At 38.5% G+C, this 27169-nt stretch overlaps 1 protein-coding gene and 1 pseudogene across 1 annotated transcript; one reads left to right on the top strand and one right to left on the bottom strand.

The window, feature by feature from the left end:
- Positions 1–1189: 1189 nt before the first annotated feature.
- rx2 (retinal homeobox gene 2) lies at positions 1190–9706 on the top strand. Its single transcript, XM_023265670.3, has 4 exons — positions 1190–1428; positions 1965–2465; positions 5831–6087; positions 7415–9706. The coding sequence occupies exons 2-4, from the start codon at positions 2183–2185 to the stop codon at positions 7850–7852; spliced, it is 978 nt and encodes a 325-aa protein (XP_023121438.2). The 5' UTR covers positions 1190–1428; positions 1965–2182; the 3' UTR covers positions 7853–9706.
- A 3067-nt stretch (positions 9707–12773) lies between these two features.
- On the bottom strand, positions 12774–19573 carry LOC111565542 (dynein axonemal heavy chain 8-like; annotated as a pseudogene).
- Positions 19574–27169: the final 7596 nt, after the last annotated feature.

Raw genomic sequence — 27169 nt, 5'->3', positions numbered from 1 at the left:
TTTACAATAAATAATACAAATTCCTGCATGCCCTTGCTGTTGCTTAGCTTATGACATTTATATCAAGTTTGTCTTCCAAAACAATTTGCATTTTTGAAACATTTGCTTTCAATCATTAAATACTGACAACTTACTGTTAAAAATTATTTTCTGTGCCATTTTTTTTATGTTGGGTTTTGTGTGTGATGTGCGAAGAACTCCTAATATATCTTCAAGTAGGAGGAGTGAGGTCAGAGGAAATCTCTAGTGAAGTCTTTAGGCTAATTAGGGAGAGGATTGATCTCTGCAACACCTACTGTAGCTGTAGCAGCTTTATTTGTGCCAGCTGGCAAAGGAGAAACTTGCTGGCTGCAAGATGTAACACCCTTGACGCCCCCAACCCAATTCTACCATCAGAAGCCGAGCAACACAATTGTCTAACTGCCTGTATTTATTGTGTATTTATTTGACTAAACTGAGACACTGTAAAGGAATGGTATAGATTGTGTTCAACACTTGTCTTGCTCACCAGTTGTGTATGTTTGAATTAATTAGGTTAAATGGAGGAGTGCTTTACTTTGATTCAGTAGGCTTGTACTTTACCCTGTTGCTTTTTTTGACTTCATAAACAAGAAAAATGCAGCATCAAACATCAAACAGTTACTATTATTGCTTCCCAGTTTTGTGTTCTATTTAAAGCAACCGTATAATTAGTTATTTTTTTGTTAAGTATGAAACCATTATATTGTGTATTTGAAGGATACGATGTTTATTCAATTCCTCCAAAAAAAAGCAACCAAATTTGCTTTGAACCACAAATAATTCACTGTGTTTTAAAGTCTGCTATTAAAAAAGCAACTGTGCAAGAATTAAGAGCTTACTTGAACAAAACTATTTTATAAATACACGTCTATACAGTGTGCAGTCATTCAAGTAAAAAGTCCGTCTCTGTGTCTTTTCACCCTTACATTGTCTATAATGAAGGGATTAGTGAAAACTCTCGGTACAAGCCATTATCTTTTAGACAATAGATTTTTTGAAAGAAAGTTTTGTTGAGGCTTCATTAGCAATGGCCTCCCTCTGTGGTCTGAATGCAGGACACATTTGGAGCAATTACTTGACCAGAAAACAACTGTCAGTCATTCTTAAAGGGGAAGGATTCCAATTAATAAACCTCTTAAAGCCTTTGGTTTTACTACCATTCCCCCACCAGCTTTGGTGTCTTGTGTGGTTAAGGAGAATTTTGTCAGGAGATAGGAAGACATTACATGTTCCTGTTGTACAGGACTCTGGCAGTACGTACTTTGCTCAGTTGTTTGCAGGGGATTTCAAAGACTTAAGTCGGAGTAACAAGTGCCTACAGTAGACATCGTTGGTGTCATTTGTCTACTTACGGACTACAGAGACATCATGTGCGTAGCATAGCTGGTGTCAGGAACCTGAACCAAGGTAAGACTACTTTATATACTTCCTCACCGTGCATTCTATCAATTATGTCATCTATTTTAAAACAAATTAGGTGCAGATTTTAAACTAAATTAGCTGCATATCTAAGTAAAACTTTAAACAAATAAATGTCTTAAAATGATATCTTGAAAGAGAATGAGATTAAACATATTAACTAATAAAAAACATCTACAGCAAGGATTCTTTACTAATATGAATATTTCCTTTAATTTCTTTTCATAGAAAAAGGACTGCATGTAGTCAACAACACGTGATTCACATCACACATGATATTGCAACTGAAATAAAATTAGAGATATTAATTCTCATTGTTTGAAGTATTTTATCTTGCTTAGCTAAACCAAGAGACATGCATATTAATATAGATATCATCTTAGCACATCTTATTTCCCCTACAATTCTTACATGTAAAACAGTTTATAAAGAATAACAAAGTAACTATTAAAGTAACTGTCAAATATAAGTGCGACAGTTTACTCAATGTGTTGTCTTTTGTTCTTTTGCCTTATCCTTTGCAGACAAAGATGTGAGTTTGTACTGCATTTGTGGAGACGATATCTTCAGCCGCACTGAAGTGTACCTTGAAGGATAAAGTCCTAACACTTCACATGAATCTTTTCCATCGCATGTGAAGCGATACAGCAGCTCTGCACAAAAACTACTTTACCTGGTTTCACTTGGTGGCTTTTAGTTTTTTTTCTGGAAAAGAAGAGTGAAAGTCTGTCCAAAGGCTCGGATGCATTTGTCAATGGATACCCTTGGAATAGTGGATGATAGTTGTCTGGACAACTATGATATGGCAAAAGGAGCTGGGTCAAGCAGTGGAGGCAGAGTCCACAGTATTGATGTCATACTGGGATTCACTAAAGACCAGGACCCATTACTCCATTCGGTAGGAGGTGATGACAGCCAGAAAACCAATGGCGCCAACCCACAGGACCCTGACAAGCAGGCCTCATCAAACCACTACGGGCACCTTCCAGAACTGGGTGATGGCTCCCAGCACTCCTCCTACCAAGGTGAGTCTTCTGAGAAAATAATCTTTTACCAGGCACAAACCTTCAATACATTTTCTCTCTTATTATAATGAGTTCAGAGGATTTTGTCTTGAATTGAGCAACAAGTGGAATTAAACCTGTACTGAGGTTGTCAGAGTCTCTCCAGCTTAAAACATGATACTCCTCACAGTTTTGCAGCAGCCGCTTTCAACAAAGTTCTTCAATGTTGCCTATCTGCAGCAGCTGCCATGCTTAGTTTCTTAGTTGTCTGAAATGACTGGGATGTGAAGCAAGTTATTTCTATTTTGCAAATTAGAATAGCTTATTTGCAAAATGAGATGTGACAGCAGTATCAGCCGCTGTGACAACTGCCAAGGTACATCAAACCGCAGTCTTGTATTTAAGTTCATTTATATTCTATAGAGAGAATAGACTATCGGTATATCTGATAATATAGCACTTCATGCAACTAGATTCACATTTATAGTCCAACCACAGAAACACAAAATCCAGCAAAAGATAGATGAATTATCAACAACATGCTTTTAGCGTCCAAGATAATGTTACATTTGCTCATGAGTCTCCAAACTAAACCGATAACTCTGGAGTTTCACAATAAATATCCCTTGAAACTATTTTAAAATGATAGAAAGCATACTTCACATAGATTTGGTGTATTCTTGTTCTAAATTTCATTTGATCTATATGTACAATGCCCCGTTACTTCGAATGGAAATGTTAAATGTTGTGTACTTCATCTTAAATACACTTCAATGTCACAAGGCTCCCTATTTTTCTTCTAACTTGTCAAACACAGGTGGAACCACCAATAAATGCTGAATGATGGTTACAGTTCCATCCAGGTTTTTTTGTGCCAGAGCCTGGCTGTTATGCATTCATTCTTACTTGGAGGGAACCCAGATTAATGCAATCTTCTACACTTGTGTTCTTCTTGCCATAGGTCCATTCAGACTCACATTTTTTTTAAACTTTAGAATGTCCTGATTCAATCCACATAGCAGTCTTGTGCAAGTATCTGTCCACTGATTGGAAATAAGAGGTTAGAATACTGTTAAACTAGTCTTTTGCTGGCCCATACTATTAATCAGTGAAGAAGGCTGTTGTTTGACACATTTCAGTTCAGTTTTGATAATAAGACGCAAAGGTTTAAATGTTAGGAACCTACTGACATGCTGCTTGACGTAGCTGCAGTATATGTGAAAAGCAGTAGACAAAAAAGGCAGCAGATGAGTTACGGCAGAGAAGGTCTAATCAATAATTGTGGAAGGTTATTGGGATCCATTGCAAATAATCCCAGCTGACCACAGCTTCTGTTCTTCGCTGGCATTTGCTGCCACAGCTTAATTGTTCCAACAACCACTTTAAAGTGTTGCATGTATTGTATGAGCACTGAGGGAAAATTAGATAATTTTTTAAAACATCTATCGGCAAGATCTGCAATTCAATTTCGATTTTAAGCAAAGGTTTATTTTTTGAATTTTTTGGACTCTGCACACTTACATTACTTCCGTAGTAAATGCCCAGCATGCTGGTCAGCACATAGAGCAGCGACAAATGACCTCCACCTCTGTCTTTCTAAATGCTACTCCAGCTATGGATGGAGGTCTTCAGCTCTGCTTTCACAGTCCACTGTCACGCGTTCTTGAGTTGCCCTCCTCTCCGTTCTGTCCAGTGCAGAAATCTCTTTGATGCCTGCAACTTACAAGAACATTTACGTGCTAAAGGCATGCAGTGAGTTCTATGCTTAACAGTGGCCTCTGACCAACTCAAAGCATTACCCAGATTCTTGAGTTTAATATAGAATTTGCCTTATTACAGTCAACAACAATAAAATAATCTGGAATGTTGATGTGAAAAACATGTTTCATGAGTACAAAAAAGCATCATCCCACTTATTCCCTCCTCCTGGTCTATCCTCAGTACAATCACACCTCTGCTGCATGGCATCATTATTAAAAAGCAATGATCTGTTCACCATATTGTCTGAAACTATTTGGTATGACTAATGAGCTTTGGTGCATCACTCACACGGCTCACTGGCTCTACATCTTTTACTTGGAAAACACAATCCGGACTACAACTGTTTACCTGGCTTTTACAAAAGCCACCTAAAGTCCCTTGTTAGATTAGAGGAGGAAGAGACTCAGGGACTTGCAGGTTTAACTGGTAGCATCTGTTACTAAGGGATTACTACAAGGGAAGAATTCAGTGAAAGACGTGATGTCATTTGGAACTGTCAAACCCCCGGGGTTCACAAACCCTTAAAGGCAAAGACTGGCTCACCAGTCATTAAGTTGTTTCATTATGAGAGGAGGAATAAAGATTTCACTTTTTGATAAGCCTGTGTGTTACTTTAAAAAAAAAAAAAATCAACAATTGTACATAGATGAAGATTCCTCACGTGGCGTGTTTTGTCCCAAATTGTAGGAAGGAAAGCTTTACTAGTATTCCTCAGAAATGTTTCTATAGAACGAATAAAATAAGACACAATATTTAACACACTGTGAAACAGGAGCATGTTGTTGAATGTTCGACATTGCTAATACTAGTAACTTCATTTCTGACTACATTAGGGTGACATGGTAGGGAGTGATTGCCTGTTTGGGCAGTTGGTCCATAAAAACACATACGATTTTACTTTCTAAATCACTACTCTGAGAAATGCTTGAGTTATAGTGTATGGATAAATATCAATCAAGTTGTCCTTGCAAACCCAAACAGGACTTTGAGGCATCAATTTCAAGAGACTGGCTGATACAACTGAACAAACCGGTGAATATTTCAGAATTTGACTTGACTTTTAAGTGGGACCTAGTGTAAAATACAAGTCTGATTTCCCATAAGTAATGGACTCCTTAGCTGAAAAATGTGCCTTTGTGGTGTTAATTAAGATCCTTATTTGCTATTTTCACTCTTCCTTGCTCTGTCCTGACATCCTTGACTTTTCTCAGTCAGATAAGATTTGTCAAGGTGTTTACCCTCTCTAAGGATGACCTACTGGAGTGATTGACTGTTTCAAAATTTTTCTTTGAGAAGGTGTTAAATGACACAATTCTGTTGCCCTATGTCACCCAAATATGCCCTTTCCCTCTGCACCTCTTTGTCTGTCCCTATTAACTATTTGAATGTAAGTATAAATTATTGTAATCCTTAGCACAGCATAACAGTCAAATGGTGATATCAGCTTTCTTTTTTTTTTTTGGCTTTTACAACCATATCAAGAAAAGCAGCTACACCAAATGTTATTGTTTCCACAACATGGAAACAACACAAATGGTTGATGACACCTGTTTTGATAATTTATTAGAGATATCTGAGTAATAAAAAAAAGACTTTCACTGTATGTATCACGTCCTTGATTTTAGAATCAGACCTTTTCTCTGGTGACAAATGTGATGGAGAAATGAGCAACTTGCGGAAAGACGGGGATGTTGCTGAGGGCTCTCCAGAGATGGTTAAGGAGGAGGAGCACACTAAAAAGAAACACAGAAGGAACCGGACCACATTCACCACCTATCAGCTCCATGAGCTGGAGCGAGCCTTCGAGAAATCACACTATCCAGATGTCTACAGTCGTGAGGAGTTGGCAATGAAGGTCAATCTGCCTGAGGTTCGAGTTCAGGTAAGCACTATGAAATACAGTTGTGTGAAAGTAAGCAGATCCCATGAAAATTGGTGACTTATTTGATTTATCTGGAAGAGCAAACTTTGGATCCTCTTTATACTTGTGCCAACAGCTAAGGGTGATATATGTAAACACAACCACAAGTAAATAAGCTTTGTCTTTCTTCTGTGGCCTCAAAAACTAGAACTATCCCCTTTAGCAGACATAACTTCTTGTACGTGTTTTGCATAATTATCCATTAGTCTCTGACATCAGCTTGATAAATTTTTTGACCAGTTTTTCCATACAAAATTCCATTTGTTGCAGAATGTTTGGGGTGGGGTTTTTCTTGCATGCACTGCTCACTTCAAATTCCCCCACAACATTTTAAATGTATTAAAATCTTAACTTCCTCTAAGTGTTTAACATCTGACAGATGTCCTCACATTATTTTCAAGCACCCTTTAATATGATTTTGATTTCACAGTTGAATAAATGATTGCAAATGTCCCAGTCCCTGAGGCTGTGAAGCAACTCCAAGCCATAACGTTTCCACCACAATGCTTCATAGTTGGCATGAGGTTGTTCTCCTGAAAAGCTGTCTTTGATCTGCACCAAACATGTCTACTTTCATCATGACCCCAAAACTCTATCTGTGTTTGTCCAGAGCACATGTTTCCAAAACGTATATGTGTTCACTGGCACAGTGTAGTTTTGCACTGAGGTTCTTTTTGGACAGGAAAGACATTTTCTTTGCATGCTTTCCACACAGGTCAACTTTGTACAATCTCTGTGATTATGGATGCAGCACTATGAAAACAACGATTGTGAGGAAAATTTTGGGGTTCTTTTTGCAATATAGGGTTTGTTCTTGGATTGGATTTACTTTCATAAATGCCTTTATTTTCGTTGGTGTAACTTTTTTTTTTTACAGTTATGAGAATGACTATACAGTATGTGTTGATTTTATGCATCACTTGTTTGAGAATATCACCCTATGTATAGTAATAATAGACATTGTTTTAAAGAGGATAATATGTTTTCTCATCCAAATATTTTAAAAAGCCAACAATTTTCATTATTTTTTCACATGACTGCATATTCACATCCAAGTGCCAAATTTAGGCATTTTATAATGCCTTTTATTTTCAACTAGCTGCAAACACATCAGTCCATTTTAAAGAGATACATTTTAACTGCAAGCATGAAACCAATGTTGCACCACATTGTGGTTTCACCTTAAAATACTGTATTTATATTCCCAGATATGTTTTTCTGATAACACATATCTCAGTGTTTCCATGTCACTTCACAATGTTATTGTAAGCCATTTCTGTCTGTTTAGGTTTGGTTCCAGAATCGAAGAGCAAAGTGGAGACGTCAAGAAAAGATGGACACTAGCACCATGAAGCTCCAAGATTCCCCCATGCTGTCCTTCAACCGTCCCCCAATGCCTACTAGTGTGGGGCAGGTGGCCAACCCAATGCCACTTGATCCCTGGCTGACCTCGCCCATCTCCAGTGCCACACCCATGCACACCATTCCGGGGTTCATGGGTTCACCACAGGGCCTGCAGCCTGCCTATCCAAGCCACAGTTTCCTCAACACCCCACCAGGCATGATTCAAGGTATGCAGCCTATGGGCCCACCTCCCTACCAGTGTCCACCCAGCTTCAATGATAAATACCCAATGGAGGATGACAGGAGCTCCAGCATTGCAGCACTCAGGATGAAGGCCAAAGAGCACATTCAGTCAATGGATAAAACCTGGCAGCACATGTGAATGTGGGTGGATTTTTGAGCTGCTCTTATGAATGTTTACAAACTGCTTTTACATTGTTTGATTCATGTAGCGATGAAGAGGATGCATGACACCAAAGAAATCTGAAAGGTATTTTATCACTAATACGGAACTCTCAGAACTCTTTAAACTGCATTTAATTTTTAACAAACTGTTTTTTAGCCCTGAGGAGAACGATCAACAGAAGTGCTGACTCACTCGTACAAGGGATTTTCTCGTCAGCATTAATTTTGTACATCTCAGATAAATTTTAGACAGTACTGACAAACTGCAATACAACATAGAGAGGCTACGTAGAGCCATGTTGTCAGAAGTAGCAGTGTTTTTGTATTACTTGACGACACACTTCAACAAATTTATACAAGTTTGCTGTCTTAACTGTGTTCTGATTCCTTTTTGTGTGGCACAGATTGTCTACAGGTACCCAGATGTAACAGATGTTCCTAGTTCCCTTGAAGTAATAACATTTTTATGAGGATTACTGACCAATGTACTACACTTTGAGGTGTTGGTATCTAGGTCTTTAGAACACCACTGTTTTAGTACAAATAAATAAATCTTTATGTTTTTTTCCAAGAAGGTTTTCCATATGTCTGTTTGGTTGGGTTGTGTCTTTTTAAATTTTACTGTGTTATGTAGGGGAATATTGCCCAGCATTTTTAAAAATATGTTTTCAGCTATTTGGTTTTTGCTATAAAGTGAGTAAAAATGTGTATTTAAAACAACTTTTCCACTCAAAGTTAACTGATTTAAGTTTAAAGGGAATGTAAGAGTTTATATTTAAGCAATTAAAATGGCCTTTTGAAGAACACTTAGTTCTAATGGGGGATGTTATCGGAAGTCACAGAGCATAATCTGACTTGGAGGCTAATTTAAACAGACAAGCATACCTCTTAACACCTAATTACTGCGTTTAAAGCGATTAACCCCAGATTCTCAGCCATAGACAGAATGCCCTCAGATGGTCCTGAAAAACCCTTTCAAGACCCGATTAACTTTGCCCCTCCCCTAAAACTTGCAAATTTGTAATATTTCCAAGTTACTGCTTCAGTACTACATATGAATCTTGTTCTTTTTTATACACTGTCTTAATCTTCATCTTTACTGGTAAAGCATGCTCCTTGTTGCATTGTTGACAAAATATTCACTTAAGTCAGGTGGATTTAAGGTGAGAAAGTCAGCGTTTGCTGGCAGCCTCTCTTATCTCTTGATGTAACTGTTGGTCCACAAGAAGATGACACTGCTCAGAGGCATAAGGTCATTGTGATATGGGGTGTGTGTTTTATTCTCTATGTGCATTTGCTGTGTGTGCATTAAATTAATGCAGAAAGGTGCTGGGCTTGCAAAGGAAATCGTATTTCTTCTTTCATACTTCTTTCTGTGGCTGTAAGTACATCTCATGTCATGGATCAAGTGACCAGAAACTTACAAAGCATCACACTCATTGTTTCCTCTATTTGTCAAAACCACTGTCATTAAGTTGATGTTGTGAATACATATCTAAAGGTAAAATTTATTACACTGGCAATGTCTGATGGTGATTTTATCTGGCAAAACATTATATATGATGGTCTCTAAAAATGGCAGCACCTATACTATCACTTTCACAAGTTTTGTTGCTCATTGTGATAATCCCTGCTGTCTACAGTGGATGAAAAAGCCAAAGAAATAAGAATTAACATTTAATTTTACTAGAAGAAACACTTTTTTCCCCATCAGTTTTAATATAATTATGTACTAATTTCTAGTCTTTTTAAGGTTTTAGAATGTGGCTTTCATTTTCCATGTGAAAAACAAAGAATAAAGTTACGGAGCAGTACTGCAGAAGCACTTTGATTGTGGATCTTGTTTTTCTTTCCACACATCCATTAGTGAGCCACCAACATGACTTTGTGCTGTTAATGAGTGCTGGTGTACAATAGGCCATGTAAGCTGTGACAGAGAGAGCTGGCCTGATGGAGGCCTGTTGTGTTCGTCCAGGCCTGTGGAGCTTTGCCAGGCCGTTAGGCAGATGAAGCTCCACTCCATCAGGCCCAACCTGGGGTGTCAGGGGCCCTGCCTGCAAGGCTATGAGGCCACAAGGGCTCAAGCTGTAATTGCCCTCCAGTAGCCTGTGTGGCTTAGCTGGCCCAGTTTATTTTGGGAGGGAGGATTGCACAGAGGTCTATTTTGCTTCCAAGCTCTTTGCAACATTGTATAAGTTGGTAGACAACCTATACTCTTTACCTACTACACTTTAAAAATTAACACAATGAGCTTTTTTTTCAGTTTACACCAATCTGATACATCTGTGAGAAGTTTCACAACTTCAGTCAAGAAGTAGATTTGAAGTTTGTGCTCTGGAAATCTTGGATAATAAAGCAGCTCAGGTCCAGTAATTTATAAATGAAGAATGGATAGGCAGAGATCATCTGATGCAAAGAAAAAAAAACACCATTTCAACAGGGCAAAGATATACTGTCCTGTCCCAGTTTTTTTTTTTTTTTTTTACAGTGTTTAATGCACTGCTACTGCTCAAACTGTTAAGGACGTGTTCAGACAATAACGGAGTAGAAAAACCTTTTAGTCATCTAGAGACGAAAACTTTACATATTACCTGTTTTCCACTAGTAGACCATACCACAACATAACATAATTAGTAAATATATAAGGCCCTCAGCACTATGAAAATAATTACTTAGTATATGACAAGTGCTTAAAAAGTTATTTCTCTTTGTCTTGCTAGTAACTGCAAGTCTTTAGTTTTGTAGTGACATCAATTGTTAAATATATGACTTGTATCTCAATAGCTTGCAATAATAAATTAAAAGAAAGAATATGGTGAAAAGCGTCTGAGCATGCTATATTTAGTCATAACTGTCTTTCACCCCACCTTTGTCACAAAGACTTAATGTGGCAACACCCACAATATGCTCAAAATGCATTCAGAACTAGCAATTAATTACTCACATTATGATGTTATTTTGCTTGGCCAAGCATGGCCTTCTCTGGGGCCCAGGCTCTAGTTAACAGGCTGACTAGCAGGACGTGGTCCATGGTGGAAATAATAAGGGAAAGGAGCGGAATTAATAGGGTTTGATTAAGAACACTTTTCAAAGGGACACCATTTTCCCCTCTTGACATAATTGCGGATCACTCAGAGGGTAGGGGGATTTGATGGCTGGCGCCAGTTGCTAGTCTTCGCCTCAGTGTTCACTTTTAGAAAAAGGGCACATCACTCAAACAGCACTCCCTCCCTGCCTTTACACACATGTGCATGACATGCACCGGCACACATGCTAATGGATTCATTTGCCATTCACTGCACTGACTGACGCTGAAGACAGTCAACTGGTTTGACTGATTTCCTCTCTACCTTCTTATGTTTGCAAGAAGAGCATATAAAAACTCTTTAAAAAAGCACTATAGCTGTTGTTTGAGTTTTCAAATTGTTTGCCAAAAATGCAGATTGCTCCATACAATAATGGTGTCTTGCTTTTATCACATAAATCTGTTATTTGTTGAAAGCAGCTGCAGTTTTCTTTTCTCTCTAAGCAGATTTTCACAGTCTCATGTCAATATCTCGTGCCATGTGGTTATAGAAGTTGTAGGGATTCATGAGCTTGTATTTTATTGTAGTTTGAACGTGAGATGTGTATGTCACTCAAATGAGACTACTGTAGATGTCATAACCTGTAATAACCATTACAGATTTTACTAAACCATTTTTAATGGTATTTTTTCTGAAATTAACTGTTCATGCCATTACATGGTACTGCTGCATTGTTGTGTTCTCCTCTTGACAATTACCTATTGAAGTTATACTCAAATCTAACTGAAAAACAGTCTCTAGTCAACTTAAATTGAGCTGATCCTAACATTTTAGCAACATACAATTGATAAGATTAGCCAATCTTCCCAATTGAAATCCTTAGGGACAAAGTGAATAATGCATTGGTTTGTACACTTAAAAAAAAGAGAGCTCACCCAAATGCTGAATTAAAATGAGATGCAGTACAAATCCTAAGTAATTTAATAGAGTATTAAAAAAATGTCTTGTGTCATTGTGTAAAATAATAAAAAACACCCCTCTCTTGGACTCTCTCCAACAGTAATTATCTGGATTTCAGTAATGTTATGAGAGTGGGGGAAAGTGGTCTAGTGGTTGGTTTCATCTTCTGAGGTGTTTGGGCCTTCTTGCTTCTGGTTATGTATACGAATTAAGTGCAAGAAAATACCTCTCACTCATTTCACGAACAGCAGCACAATTAAAGAAGAGACCTCTTTCCACTGGGACTGACGGGGAGACATCGCAAACATGCTGTGTCCTCAGCAGATGTTATCTGTTCACACTGAGATGTATTAACCCTTTGTCTTAATACTGTTATCTTAACCTGTGCAATGTCCTACAGTTTTGAGGTGTAAAGACCTTTCACTCTTTGCAGAAAGTTACTAAATTATTAAATATGCCATCTATACGATATAAAATGCACTGAATATACCGATTCTAAGTGTAGGATGAATACTTTGGATGTGATTTATAAGAAAGGATGTACACATCTTGACATAGACAACACGTATGTTTTAATTACCTCAGTGGAAAATATATGCAAATGGATTCAAATTTAAAATGTTTCATACTCTCAAATATCATATCATTACCTCTAGTATTGTTTACTTGATGTGAGAACTCAATGGTAAGCTATGGACAACAAACGAATTACAATCACATTAAACTAAATGGAAGAAAGAGAAAAAGGAGTCGTCATAACCTTATACCACTGAGGTGGAAGACCATCCATCATACCAGCATAGCATAAAATTTTTCATAGTATTTAAATTTCAGACAACTTTGTCATTTAAGAGAAATATTTTTTTTCCCTTTAATTAATATTGCACATGAATAAAAACATGCAGCTATCTTTTATTTGATGTCACAGAGCAGTTCAACCCCCTGTAGGATCCAGTGGTCTGGCGACTGAGTAGTAGGTAACACCACTGCTGTGATGTAATTCTGGTCTGTGCGTCTTGGTTTCTTGTAAATAGGACAGAGATAAAGCTTAGGATCCACAGGATCAGTGGAGTTGACAGCAAACATGTGGATGACAGGCAAAGGTGTGAACAGCTTTTTGGGTGAGGATTCGATGAGATGGATGTTCTTCCTGTCCCAGCCAGCACCATCAAGGTACAAACCATGGACATAAACTCCCTCCTGTTGAGGAAAGGCAGTCCAGAAAAATACATCTATTTTCTAAAAAATACTGAATTATTTTCATGCCTTCCTTAAAGAACAAACATCAATTGTTTCATTATCTCACATTCACACAAAATACTACTTTTTGACTCACTGTTGGTGAGGCTGTGATGTCCTCCTGTGTCTGCTTCAGAACTTTGTTGTTTAGTGGACTGTGTCCAGAGCCCAGCCTTTGTTTGCTCTAGTTACTTCTTGTCTCATAGCTGTTAAAAGCCCTGAAAACATCCATGTGGAAAATGTATTAGCATAAGTCTGATGCAGTTTACCCCCAAGTAGGCTCATCTCACGTCACTAATTGCAGCCTCCTCAACTCCTCGGCCCATATCCCAGAAATCGTTCTTGGTGCATCATCTCAGTTTTGGAAACGAATATCGAGGAGAGACAACTGAGGATCGAGGATGCACAGGTATGTCTTCTCTGTAGGTTCATCTCATTTCATGAATTTCAGCCTCCTCGATTCTTGGTCTTCCAGCCAGTGTCCCAGCAATCAATCTTGGTGAATCACAACAAAGCATGTCTCAGTTCCTAAAAGGCATATTGAGGATAGAGAATCGAGGAAGCCTCCTGCAGAAGCTATGAGCGAGAATGCACCGGTGTATCCTCACTGCATCCTTGATGACGTCTTGAAGTCTTTTCCACACCCGTAACATAAATAAGGTGTGACATAAAGCTGGAATATAAAAGCCATGTTGCCAGCAGGACGAATAAATGTGTGCATGCATTATACCTATTGCTCAATATGAATATATGTCACTCTTTATTTGTATAGTACTATTCTGTGTGACACGACTATTTTATACTTCACTTCAAATATTTATGATGTTTTCTTCAAATTGGATGTGGATGTCTCATTTTGTTCAAAATATGCTCCCTCGACTCCTCTCTCTTCACATCTCCTTCCATCCTCTGCTCGAATATCTGATGGGAGGGCTTAGGATGTGAGGAGAGAAGTCAAGGAAAGGAATCGAGGATGTACACAGCGAAATGAGATAAGGGGTGACATCTCCTGGAGGTATTTTAGCACATTTCATCCCTGACAATCGGCAAAGCTCCACACACCTACATCAATTGAGATGAGTCTACTGGGGTTATATTGTCTTACTTTAAGCTGGAGTGTGATATTTGTACATATAAATGAAAGTCTGTTATATTCAAGCCCTTGCCAAGTAATTCCAAACAATACTAACTGAGTCTATCAGTGCCAGTTGAATCTCTGTGTTTTACAGTATACAGGAGTCTGAATTTTAAACATAGTGTCACTGGCAACATTCCTGCACTTGCAGTCTGATGGCAGCAATGACTGGTTTGCCACAACTGAAAAGGGAAGCAACCATAGTAATAGAGACTGAGTGAGCTACTGTGACTATAAGTATTGTAGAGCCTATGGTATGGAAAACGAAGGAAGTGTACAAGAAATGATTTTGTTGTTGTAGACATTGTCAAGACAACTTGCTGAAGTTCGAACTGAGCATCATAATGGGGAAGAAAGGGGATTTAAGTAACTTTGAACATGGCATGGGCGGTGTAGTGGTTAGCACTTCTGCCTTGCAGCTACAAGATCCCTGGTTCGCGTCCTGGCCTTCCTGGGACATGCAAAGGGAGAGCATGCAAACTCCGTGAAGAAAGGTCCCGGGAAGGGCATGTGTGGGTTTTCTCCGGGTACTCCAGCTTCCTCCCACAATCCAAAAATATGCTGAGGTTAACTGATTATTCTAAATTGCCCCCAGGTGTGAATGCCAGTGTGATTGTTTGTCTCTATATTTAGCCCTGCGACAGACTGGCGACCTGTTCAGGTGTCCCCTGCCTTCACCCCAAGTCAGCTGAGATAGGCTCCAGCCCCCTGTGACCCTAATGAGGATTAAGTGGTATAAATAATGGATGGATGGATGAATGTGGCATGGTCGGTGGTGCCACACAGGCTGGTCTGAGTATTTCAGAAACTGCTGGTCTACTGGGATTTTCATACACAACCATCTCTAGGGTTTGTAGAGAATGGTCCGAAAAAGAGAAAATATCCAGTGAGAAGCAGTTGTGTGGATGAAAATGCCTTGTTGATGTGAGAGGTCAGAGGAGAATGGGCAGACTGGTTGGAAATGATAGAAAGGACAACACATCCAGAGTTGAAGAAGATGGCTACAGAAGCAGGAAACCACACCGGATGCCACTAGTGTCAGCTAAGAACAGGAAACTGTGGCTACAGTTCACACAGGCTCACCAAAATTGGACAACAGAAAATTGGAAAAATGTTGCCTGGTCTGATGAGTCTCAATTTCAGATGGCAGAGTCAGAATTTGGCATAAACGACATGAAAGCATGGATACTTCCTGCCTTGCTGAACACATTGTTGATAGTATGCCACCAAGAATTAATGCAGTTCTGAAGGTAAAAGGTGGTCCAACCTTTAACTAGCAAGGTGTACCTAATAAATTGGTCAGTGAGTGTAAATTATAAGAAAGTGTCAACAGCATTTGTGTAATTACTCTTTCTGCCAGAAGGGGAAGTTCCACATTGCAGGTTTAACTGTTAATCCTTCCAGTCCAGTGTGTGTTTCCTTTGTTGGAGTGTAACAGTGTAAATAGTCTAAAATGCCTTATTCTACAAAAACCTGCAACTCACCCTGTGGGTTAAAGAAGCCCGTCATCCAAAAGGTTTTGGGTCTTCCTTCAAACACCCAACTGTAAAACTGTTTGTTTCTCTCAAGCAGCTCAGTGAACCAAAAACCCAGTGTGGAAGACTCCCAGAAGATTTTCCTCCGCAAGTTTGGCACACGGGCATCAAAAATATTGTCCAGAGCACCAGTTTGACAGCATCTCATGGAAATCATATTTTGTAAGATAGTTTGATCAATATTGCAAAATTGTAAGTTTTTTTGCAGTTTAATTCAAAATCAATCTATCAATTTTGTAAACGTGTTGGTGTGAGTGATGGGATGGATCAGTAATCTGACCTTGCTCATTATGATAGTGCCATCAATGGCCAACTTCAGGTCAGTTAGACTAGTGCGCACCAAACTGATAACTCTTTGCATTCAATCCACCTCCTGACATAGGAGGACGTTCATTGGATTCAGAGGCCCCATCTTCAACAGCCTGGCTTTGACCTTTAAATCGTCAAAGTGACAGAATTTAGATTTTGGCTGATGCAAACATCGGTGACTCAGATCATGATGATCAAACAAACTGACCTCATGTGGCACATAATTAGGGGGCAGTTTCTCCAGCATGTCTTCTGCCATACTGTAAACAACGGACTCCCGAGTCACTCCTGATCCTCCTCCACTTTCTTTGGGCTGAATATCTGTGATTATTTCTAACACTTCAGCTGATGTGTTTGTTTGATACCTAATCAACATTCAATACAAAGCAGAAACTCAGTGTTAGCAATAATATCAGTATAAGAACAGCATGTATTTCATAACCAAATGAAATGCTTCATAATGACCACAGTCTCTCCTTACGTAATATCAGCGTTAGGATGCAGCCCCAATGCTTGGGGAGAATCCACAATGGGCAAGCTCTCAATGCATTTCATGTACTCTTCCACCGTCTTGCACACAGGAGTTTTGTAGCCCGTATAAAAGCAAAATGATGAGTCAAACATCTTTTTGCTGAACCACACCTGCAATGAAAAGCATCCAATCACAAGTTGTTTTGTAATAAATAAACACAATTATTCAAGGTGTAACAGAAATAATAACAAAATAGGCATATACTTCTCACTCAAGCCTATATATAATAGGCTTGAGTGAAACACTTCAACAGGTGTTTGTCATAGTCATCTGTAACCCTTCCTCCATACTGCACCTCAGCCAGCATGCATCGCGCAGTCACCCATGACACGTCCTGGGGGAAAAAAAATACAAACTGCAAGTCAGGTACGATGAAAATTTTACACCACTCTTGCTGGATCCTAACCATTCTGGAGCCACGATCATCAAGTGTTTTTCAACAAACTCAACACTTGCAGTGAAATCAGCAGAGTCGAACTCATAAGGTATGTTCCAACCCAATGGTCCAAATTTGCGTCGTTCCTTAAAATGGTAGCAACAACAAAAAAAAGATTACATCAAGAAAAATCAAGTTAGTGAGAATCAAATAATACTATAGAAAACACTGATTGCGAACTGTCTTGGAAAGAAAAAGTCATGAACATATGCCGAATTTGTGATGACTAAGTTGCTTAATCTCAAAGATACCGTTCTGAACGAATAAGCACACTTTGCCACTGAGGACTCAATCATTGAGGGCTACTTTGCAAACAAACTCATTTGTCAGCTCTTAGGTTATCAGTTATTCATATCACAATGATGTACTTACAGATTTACTCATTTTTAGAGAAATGAAATGCTTATGTATTTTAGGGAAAAGCCTACCACTGCTTTCAGTATCGTAAAGCGTGTTTGTGCCTTGAGGAATGGTGTTTCAGTCAGAGGAGACTCTTTTGTAAACATATGGCGTTTCTTGTCAAACCATTTAAAATGTGCAAATGAAAAAGAGTTTAACTGCGATACTATAAATAAACTGTCCCTCTTGTACTCTTGTAGAGATGCTTGGCAACTTCTAACTTCTGTATATTTAATTAGATTAAAATTTACCACCAAACAGGAAAGTGTCTATCACAGGGCTACACACAGAGACAAACAAGCACACTCATATTCACACCTATGGACAATTTAGAATCACCAATTAACCTCGACATGTTTTTGGACTGTAGGAGGAAGCCGGAGCACCCATTGAGAGCCCACAGGTGCTCCGGCAGAGCAGGTGCAGAGGCGAACCGAGAATCTTCTAGCTGTGAGGCGCCGGTGCTAACAACCGAGCCACCATTCGCCATCCATATATTTACTATTTCTACTTAATTCTGGGAATTATCGCTGAATTTTACTTTTATAGATCATATATATATATATATATATAGGCTTCCATGAGGGCAGGTTGCAAACTTCTAACTGGTTCTGTGAAATTCCTGCAAATGTTCATTTCAATACAGCTCGTACTCCCTGGGGAGGATCGTTGGTAAACTTAGTGGAGCACTAGAGGTAAAGAGGTGAGAGACAATAGTTGTAAGCTTGCAGATATTATGTTAAAAAAAAAAAAGTGCAGAAATTATACAGGTTGGGTCAGGATGCAATGCAATAGATGGATTAATATGTTTTCAACACTTTGTTGTACATAGAAGCATAGCAAAGTCTCACCTGTAGGAGCGTGATAGGAAATTGATTGTGTGGTTCTGTGGTGATCCACACTCGGAAAGTATCATGAATGGCCTCTGCAGTTATAATAGTTTCTAGAAGCTCATCCATAAACTCCAAGCCCAGATGACAATTTTGCAGAAGGACCCAACCTCCCTATAACACAGAGACTATACATCAAAAGAAATAATCTACTAAAAAACATTTAAAATATGGTGGCATATTTATATTTTCATTTAAGAGTCAATTTAAGTGCATGTTTCTTTCAATGTAAGTCAATTTATTGGTCATAAAGTAATTGGCAATTAAGATATTTGAAGTAGGGCACCTTGAAAACCATATCATTTTAAAAAATCATCACATGTACATGCTTGCCCTCCCACCGCCACCTTCTCTAGCAGTTACCACCACAAATGTTTTGAGCAGGAGCAGGCAAATCTACACACAAACAGGAACTATTTGAAGGAAAGCAATACACTATGTGAATGTAAAAACAATAAATCATCCTCTCAAATTTAAGGAACATGCTCTTGAATAAACATATCAATGCAATGCACTCCCCTATAAAACCATAAATTTGTGCAACCTCCTGTGTCATTAACTTATATAAACACCTGTGTCATTGATGTCTGAACAAGCTTCCTTGCATGACCCTCTTGTCCTTGTCCCATGGATACTGATCTGCATTCTATTAGACAAAACAATGTAAGGACATCATGACACGACATCTACAGAGTTAAGACAAGACATTAAAAGTTGCAAGTCCAATAGGGAACCAAGGTTACCAAGTTGAAGTTTCTTAGCTAGGGCTTCAATTTGCTCAGTGAGATTTGAGCCCATATAGAGGAAGCAGATTAAAGGGGTGCGAGGGTCACTTTCTGCCCATGTGCTGTGAAGGTTTAAGATGACAGGCTCAGCAAACCTCATGCCCATAGCATCCCCAACATACTTTATGGCCTGGGACAAAGTACGGTCAGGGCACCAAGACTTGTGCAAGGAAAAGCTAATGAGATTATTGTATTATGTCATATGGGCTATTCGAACACATAATCAACATCCCATCAGAGGGATCTAACCTTATCAACAAAAGTTTATGAAAGACATCAAGAGAGTTGTATCCATCTGGAATGACACCTTCCTCCGGTGCATCAAGACTGAGCCAGGCTTTCCAGTGTTTCCCATTTTGAGACACCATGTCAGTAATAACAATGCATGAGTACAAATTATTAGAGAATTCAGATGGATGAATCACAGAACTTAAGCTCACCTGGTCTATCATGTTAGCGAACAGTGGCAATTTGGTGAGTTCCACCAAGTTTAGCCATACCATATCTGGGATCCAACTGAATGGCTTTGGGGGACAGGCCTTTAGGTCAAGAGCTAAGATCAGATAAGATACGATAAGATAATCCTTTATTACTCCCCATGTCAGGGGAAATTTTCCATGTTACAGCAGCAATGTACAGTAAAGGCAGCAATATACAGTAAAGATAATAATTAAAATAACAATAATATATACAATATATACAAGAATGAAGGATGAGAAATGAATAAATAGAGCATTACTAACTATAAATAAATGACATCAGCAAAAAGTGGCTTGTGGAATAAATGTGAAAGTGCAGAAAATGCCAGCAGTGCAAGGAATTGTGCAGATTTAACCAAGGTTTAGGATGATATGATAAAGTCCAGTTTATGTTAACATTAGCCAGTGATGCTGATGTTGTAAAGTCTTATAGCAGATGGAATGAAGGACCTGTGATAGCGCTCCTTCTTGCAGGGTGGATGCCTCAGTCTGCTGCTGAAGGAGCTGCTTAAAGACCCCACAGTGTCATGCAGTGGGTGAGAGGGATTGTCCATGATGGATGTGAGCTTTGCCAACATCCTCCTCTCACCCACCTCCTCTATGGAGTCCAGGGAACAGTCCAGGACAGAACTGGCCCTCCTGACCAGCCTGTTTAGTCTCTTTCTGTCCCTTTCAGTGCTCCCCGCTCCCCAGCAGACCACTGCATAGAAGATAGCAGACCACTAATTAAGGTCTATGTGAGGAAAGTCTGTTTTACACACGAAAAAAAAGCACTAACATGTTTCTCTCTGAGGATAACACCAGGGGCGGATTTAGAGAAAAATTAATAGGGTGGCAAAGGGGTGGCACATACACTATATTGCCAAAAGCATTCGCTCACCCATCCAAACAATCAGAATCAGGTGTTCCAATCACTTCCATGGCCACAGTTGTATAAAATCAAGCACTAGGCATGCAGACTGCTTTTACAAACATTTGTGAAAGAATGGGTCGCTCTCAGGAGCTCAGTGAATTCCAGCGTGGAACTGTGATAGGATGCCACCTGTGCAACAAATCCAGTCGTGTCATTTCCTTGCTCCTAAATATTCCACAGTCAACTGTCAGCTGTATTATAAGAAAGTGGAAGTGTGTGGGAACGACAGCAACTCAGCCACGAAGTGGTAGGCCACGTAAACTGACGGAGCGGGGTCAGCGGATGCTGAGGTGCATAGTGCCAAGAGGTCGCCAACTTTCTGCAGAGTCAATCGCTACAGACCTTCAAACTTCATGTGGCCTTCAGATTAGCTCAAGAACAGTGCTTCAGCAGAGAGCTTCATGGAATGGGTTTCCATGGCCGAGCAGCTGCATCCAAGCCATACATCACCAAGTGCAATCCAAAGCATCAGATGCAGTGGTGTAAAGCACGCTGCCACTGGACTCTAGAGAAGTGGAGACGCGTTCTTTGGAGTGACGAATCGCGCTTCTCCATCTGGCAATCTGATGGACAAGTCTGGGTTTGGCAGTTGCCAGGAGAACGATACTTGTCAGACTGCATTGTGCCAAGTGTAAAGTTTGGTGGAGGGGGGATTATGGTGTGGGGTTGTTTTTCAGGAGCTGGGCTAGGCCCCTTAGTTCCAGTGAAAGGAACTCTGAATGTTTCAGCATACCAAGACATTTTGGACAATTCCATGCTCCCAACTTTGTGGGAACAGTTTGGAGCTGGCCCCTTCCTCTTCCAACATGACTGTGCACCAGTGCACAAAGCAAGGTCTATAAAGACATGGATGACAGAGTCTGGTGTGAATGAACTTGACTGGCCTGCACAGAGTCCTGACCTCAACCCGATAGAACACCTTTGGGATGAGTTAGAGCCAGGCCTTCTCCTCACAAATACGCTTCTGGAAGAATGGTCAAAAATTCCCATAAACACACTCCTAAACCTTGTGGACAGCCTTCCCAGAAGAGTTGAAGCTGTTATAGCTGCAAAGGGTGGACCGACGTCATATTGAACCCTATGGATTAGGAATGGGATGTCACACACACTTTTTTTTTCCTGCAATTTTTGCACTGTGTTTCTTTTTCTTATCTATTCCTGCACTGCCTTTATACCTTTTCTTTGGAGCTGCTGTAACGGTGAACTTTCCCCACTGTAGGAAGAAAGTTTATCCCTATCCTTATCCTTACGTTCATATGTGAGTCAAGGCAGGTGAGGGAATACTTTTGGCAATATAATATATATATATATATATATATATATATATATATATATATATATATATATATATATATATATATATATATATATATATATATATATATATATATATATATATATATATATATATATATATATATATATATATACACACACACACTCTGCCAAGGAGGCGGAGCCTTGGTAGAGTCATGTGATGATTGGCATTGGTTTGTCTGTTAGCAACATTACTCAAAAATGGAATGATGGATTTGGATGAAACCAACCAGCAGGCGTTATCAAATTGATGCAAATACTGCTGAAATAAGTATGTTAAATAAATAAATATCATTTGTATTTGTCAGCCAATCCTAAACATGAGTTGTTCTTACTAGCTGTCAATCACAATATGTGATTTGATATGTCTAGCAGAAAGGGGAAAAGATTTAAACTGAAATAAAGTCAACCTTATACACTTTGAAGAAACCAAATGCTAGATATGTTAAAAATGTTTCTTACATTTAGCAACAAATTAGATTAAGACTAGACAATGTCTCTCTTATGCACTGTTTTGGGAAATCTGCATTTGTGTGATCTAGCTTATGTTCAGCCTGCCACAATGATAACATTATTAATTCATCTAGAACAGTCAGAGTCCAGATGATTTTATTTATTGTCTTAGATTTGTGGTTTTATTTTGTGATGCTCTTTATTTGAGTCATTTCTTACAATAATTCTATAATTCAAATATTTGGATATTCCTAAGAATTAAGGATCTACTTATCTTAAAATCAAGACTAACTACATCAGATAATAATTTGTCCAAAAAGGTAATTATTGCAACAGGTGTACCTCTTACTCAGATATATTATACTAAAGCAATATTCATAGCAGCTGGACCAGAGATAGTCTCTGATTTACCTTTCACTGTCTGAGCTCTGCATGTCTTCATTTCTTTCTCTCTCTCTGAACTCTTCCTCCTCCGTCTCCTCTCTGGGATGCTCTTCCTCCTCTCTTCTTTTAGGCTGGGAAAAGCTGCTGGTGGTTCCCTTCCTCTTCATTCCTTACTGTCTCCTACAAGAATCACACTGACTGAACTGTTTTTTCCTTTGATAATTTTCATTATTAACTATGATACAATCTGATGTGTACAATTTAAACCTTTAAAGAGATACTTAACATGCAAACGTTTTTTCAGCTGTAAACTAAATGATATGACTGTACTGTGATGAAACACATCAATGTTGGTGTTATTATGACCTTGACACCAAAATTATAAAAACCAGCATTAAACAAGCAGGATGTAGTTTTCAAACAGTGCATGAAAACCTGGTGTGACTGGGGGTTTAGTTACACTTTAATGTCATGTAAAGTCTTAGTGAATGTGTGATTTGTTTTGACTTACAGTCTGTTGTCAGAACCACAGGTTGTAATTATCAAAAAAAGGAGAAAAACTTCCACAGACAATCCCCCACCATCCTTCTGTGGCCGTTCTCTAACATTAGCTAGCTACATAATTAAAAATTAGCAAAACCCAGGCTCAGTGGAAACCGTGGCTCGTCTCGCAAGCAAACACTTTATGTGAATTTAGACACTATTAGCATTTAATACATTGTGAACAGTTATATTACCATGTAGTCTAACCCAGTCTAACTAGTGTCTTACTGTTACGTTTTGCCGGCCACACCGAAGTCCAGTCCGCAGACTATGCCCTTAGGCTATGACTAATAATAAAGACACTAAGACACAAACACACCTATCAATCATTCATTGTAGGGAGGGAATCCTTTCTGTTTCCGGTTATCAGAGACTGATGATTAACTGAAGAATTGTATGGCGACCAGATGTGGACGAGCCTGTCCACCAACGAGAGAGAGCCAAGTCTAAACCATGTCTCCATGGCATTAAAATGAACAAGACATTGAAGAAAACAAGGGTGGTCTAATCATTTCTTCCATTGCTATATATCTATGACAGGGGTCACTAACTGGCAGACCACAGTCCAGATCTGGACCCAGACACACTCTTATACAGACTGGACTGGCAATCAGTAAATTGTAATACGATTTTAAATTTGATGGATCGCTTCAGTTTTACCATTGCAGCTTTTCCAGTGTTTCCAGCATTGGTTTATCAGCTCACGAATACACAGACCAATTACGTACAAGTTCAGCCATACCACGTGACTCTATTTAGCCAATAAAGTCTTTACATTGAGAAGCAAGGGACAGACAAAAATTTGGAGTCACAGGAGTGCCGCAATAAAATATAAAACTGTTAAAAATAATCTGGAAATAAATGTGTAAATATAGAGAGGAATAAATAAAAGAACGAATAAATAAATAAATAAATCTGTTCAAAAATAAGGAAATAAATATGTAAATATAAAGAGGAATAAATAAAAGAATAAATAAATATGTAGATAGCAAGGTAAATTTTGTCTTTGCTTTTCCCTTTGTTTTTCCTTTATTTCCATTTTGTCATTGGTTTTTACTTTTGTTATTGCTTTTTCCTTTAGTCATTGCCATCAAGTAAAAGCAAAAGCAAAAGCTTTTGCTTTTACTTGATGGACTGAGCTGTCAATCAAATGGATTTGGGCGGGGTTTGTGTTCACTATATTTCTGTGTGTGTTGACCAGAGAAGATGCTAATATTTAGTATCAAGTACATATTATCTTTAATGTGAATTAGCGATGCTTTTGCCTTTGCTTTTACTTGATGGACTGAGGAAAAAGCCGTGACAAAATGGAAAAACAAAAGGAAAAAACAACGGGAAAAGGGAAAAGCAAAGACAAAATGTACCTTTATATTTCCATATTTATTTATTTGTCTTTATATTTCCATATTTATTTCCTTATTTTTAACAGATTTATTCTTTTATTTATTCCTCTCTATATTTACATATTTATTTCCCTATTTTTTTACAGATTTATATTTTATTGTGGCACTCCTGTGACTCCATACAAAAGAGGATGAACAAAAAAGGAAAATAAAAAAAGCGACACAGAGAGGAAAATAGCATACTGACCATGTCTGGCTCAACATACAGCTATGAGGGTGTTTTCTCAACTATGAACAGAATCAAAACTGTATATCATTCCAGATTCATCAAGGAGCACCTCCAGATGTGTTTGAGAATGACCCTGACAGCATTCAGGCCACAATTCAAAATACTGGCAGGGAAAGCTGCAGCGCAGTTCTCCCATTAAGCAGCAGGGGATATAAATGGAGTGAGAGACGACAGGGAAAAAATGTGGTTCAGTTTGTTCAGTCATTATTTTTTTCAAGTTCTGCACTTTGTTTTAAAATATACAGTTATATCATTTTTTAAAAAATGAATATATGTTGTTAAAATGTTTTTGAATCGTACTGAATTTATTTGATTTGGAGATCAGTTACTGATTACATGCAGACGCTAATAAAAGTAGTGGATTACATCAACATATATCACACTAATTCAAGTTAGATTTTATGATGTTCTGGACCTTTGCTTTAATAAAATTTATCTGACTGGACCTCTTTGAATTTTAATTGAATACCCCTGCTATAGAGTAAGACCTGGCAGGGTGAAAGATAATCATCAACAACTAGAGGCTTTTTAGGCACCAGCATCTGCACCTGTAATGCAGAGAGAAATCACAGTTAAACCTTCTATAACTGATGTAAAGAGTGAAATCACTGAATGAAAGCTCTTTACAGTGGTTTATTTCATTCACTCACTTTAAACATCTACCTTGGAATTCTAGAAGTTGAAGCACACTCTTTAGATCTTCTTTTAGAGTGCTCCATGCACATCTGATTTGCTGATCTGGTATCTACACAGCAAGTTAATGGTTGATGTGACATTTCATTATGAACCATGGTAACTTCTTAACCTAAGGAGGACCATCTGTGGTTGAAGCCATATAAAATAAAAGAAATTGGAAAAGGCAGTAATATGCCACATTTCTTTCTTGAAAACAACAACAAAAAAAATATTTTTCTCAGTAGATTTTTTTGGACACTAGCTCCAGTATATCTGTTGTTGTTGTTGCTGCTGTTGTTGTTGATGGTGATGATTGACCAGTTTTATTTGCATTTTTTCTTGGGTACAGTTTTTGGCTTCTCAGACCACATCTGAATTTATTAACCCTACTGAAGTTGTTTAAGGAGAGACCACCAATTTATGGTGGATTTAATTAAATGATGGATGTATGACACACCATCTATGGTTCAAATTAAAGGAGAACATACACTGGCCTTATTACATTATTCCACATTTGTATATTTTAGATTTTTAATAGGAAACATGTTCAAGAATGGAGGCCTTTGTGCAAATTCATTGAAGGCAATAAGCACATAGATTAGCTTTACATTTATATTTATCTCATTCTTTTCGATGGAGGTGGAATGTTGCAATTTCATTATTTTCATCACTTTCCAGTGCACCTCTAACAGTCACGGAAATGCTTAACTATGTACTTTAGCTTGTCTAGACTGCTAGTGGTTCTTTCAGATCAAGATTTAACAAAGCATTTAATGAGCTCATGAAAACTGTGTTTTTATACATTAAAAATGAACTCTGCATCAGCAACATTAAAAAGCCTCTTAAAGATCCAGTGTGTAGGATTTAGTGTCATCTGGTGGTGAGGTTGCAGACTGCAACCTTCTGAGTACCACTGGCCTCATTAATTGCTTCCAAACATGTAAGAGAACCTAGAGTTGCTGGAAATAACCAGAGGCCCTCTCTAGAGTGCAACATGGCAAATTTAGCAGCAGAAGACCTCTGCCCACTGTAGATATGAAGATATGTCAATGGAAGCGAACAAAAACCCAATAGTTCTTATTTTTATTGCGTTAGACATGAGTACTTATGAAAAGCACATTCCATTTTGCCAAACGATCTTGTTAAACACTCAAAACATTCAAGTAAAAACAGTATAATCTTGCTACTTTACGTTTGCTGGAATACTGTTTGAAACATATGTTTTACATCTATTGATACTACTTGTCTTCGTACTCCTGTGTGCCCTGGACCACAATATTGTCCATTCTGTAGTACATAATGGTCTGGTTGCACTTGATAGGATTAAAAGTGCTCTGGCTTGTCTATTCTTCTTTATACCCATAATAATGGGGCAGGGATAAGGTGCAGCTTCAGTTTTCCCTTAAAAGAGTGATAAGTCAAATTGTGCAACAACAAACAACGAGCTGTGCTGCCTTGCTGCAAGATCAAAATTCTCTGTAAAACTGGTCATTTTCACTGTGGTAGGTCATTGTTGTCGTTTCCTGTAGTAAAGTGGATTTTGACAACAGTAGCATGCATTCTGCTAGAGCTGCTGGACAGTCTTCAGCTCCATTGGTGTTAGATCTGTCAGCTGCTTAACCATCAAATCCTCCTCTCCACTGAACTTGGGA

Source organism: Amphiprion ocellaris, chromosome 10, assembly GCF_022539595.1.
Source record: "Amphiprion ocellaris isolate individual 3 ecotype Okinawa chromosome 10, ASM2253959v1, whole genome shotgun sequence".
Taxonomy (NCBI): Eukaryota; Metazoa; Chordata; class Actinopteri; family Pomacentridae; genus Amphiprion; species Amphiprion ocellaris.
The sequence above is the reverse complement of the archived record's forward strand: the minus strand, read 5'-3'. Positions and strand labels throughout refer to the sequence as shown.

Coding starts and splice junctions, on each gene's coding strand:
- rx2 (XM_023265670.3), top strand. CDS start 2,183: ATGCATTTGTCAATGGATACCCTTGGAATAGTGGATGATAGTTGTCTG. Junction 2,466..5,830: donor CCAGCACTCCTCCTACCAAG/GTGAGTCTTCTG, acceptor CCTTGATTTTAG/AATCAGACCTTTTCTCTGGT. Junction 6,088..7,414: donor TGCCTGAGGTTCGAGTTCAG/GTAAGCACTATG, acceptor CTGTCTGTTTAG/GTTTGGTTCCAGAATCGAAG.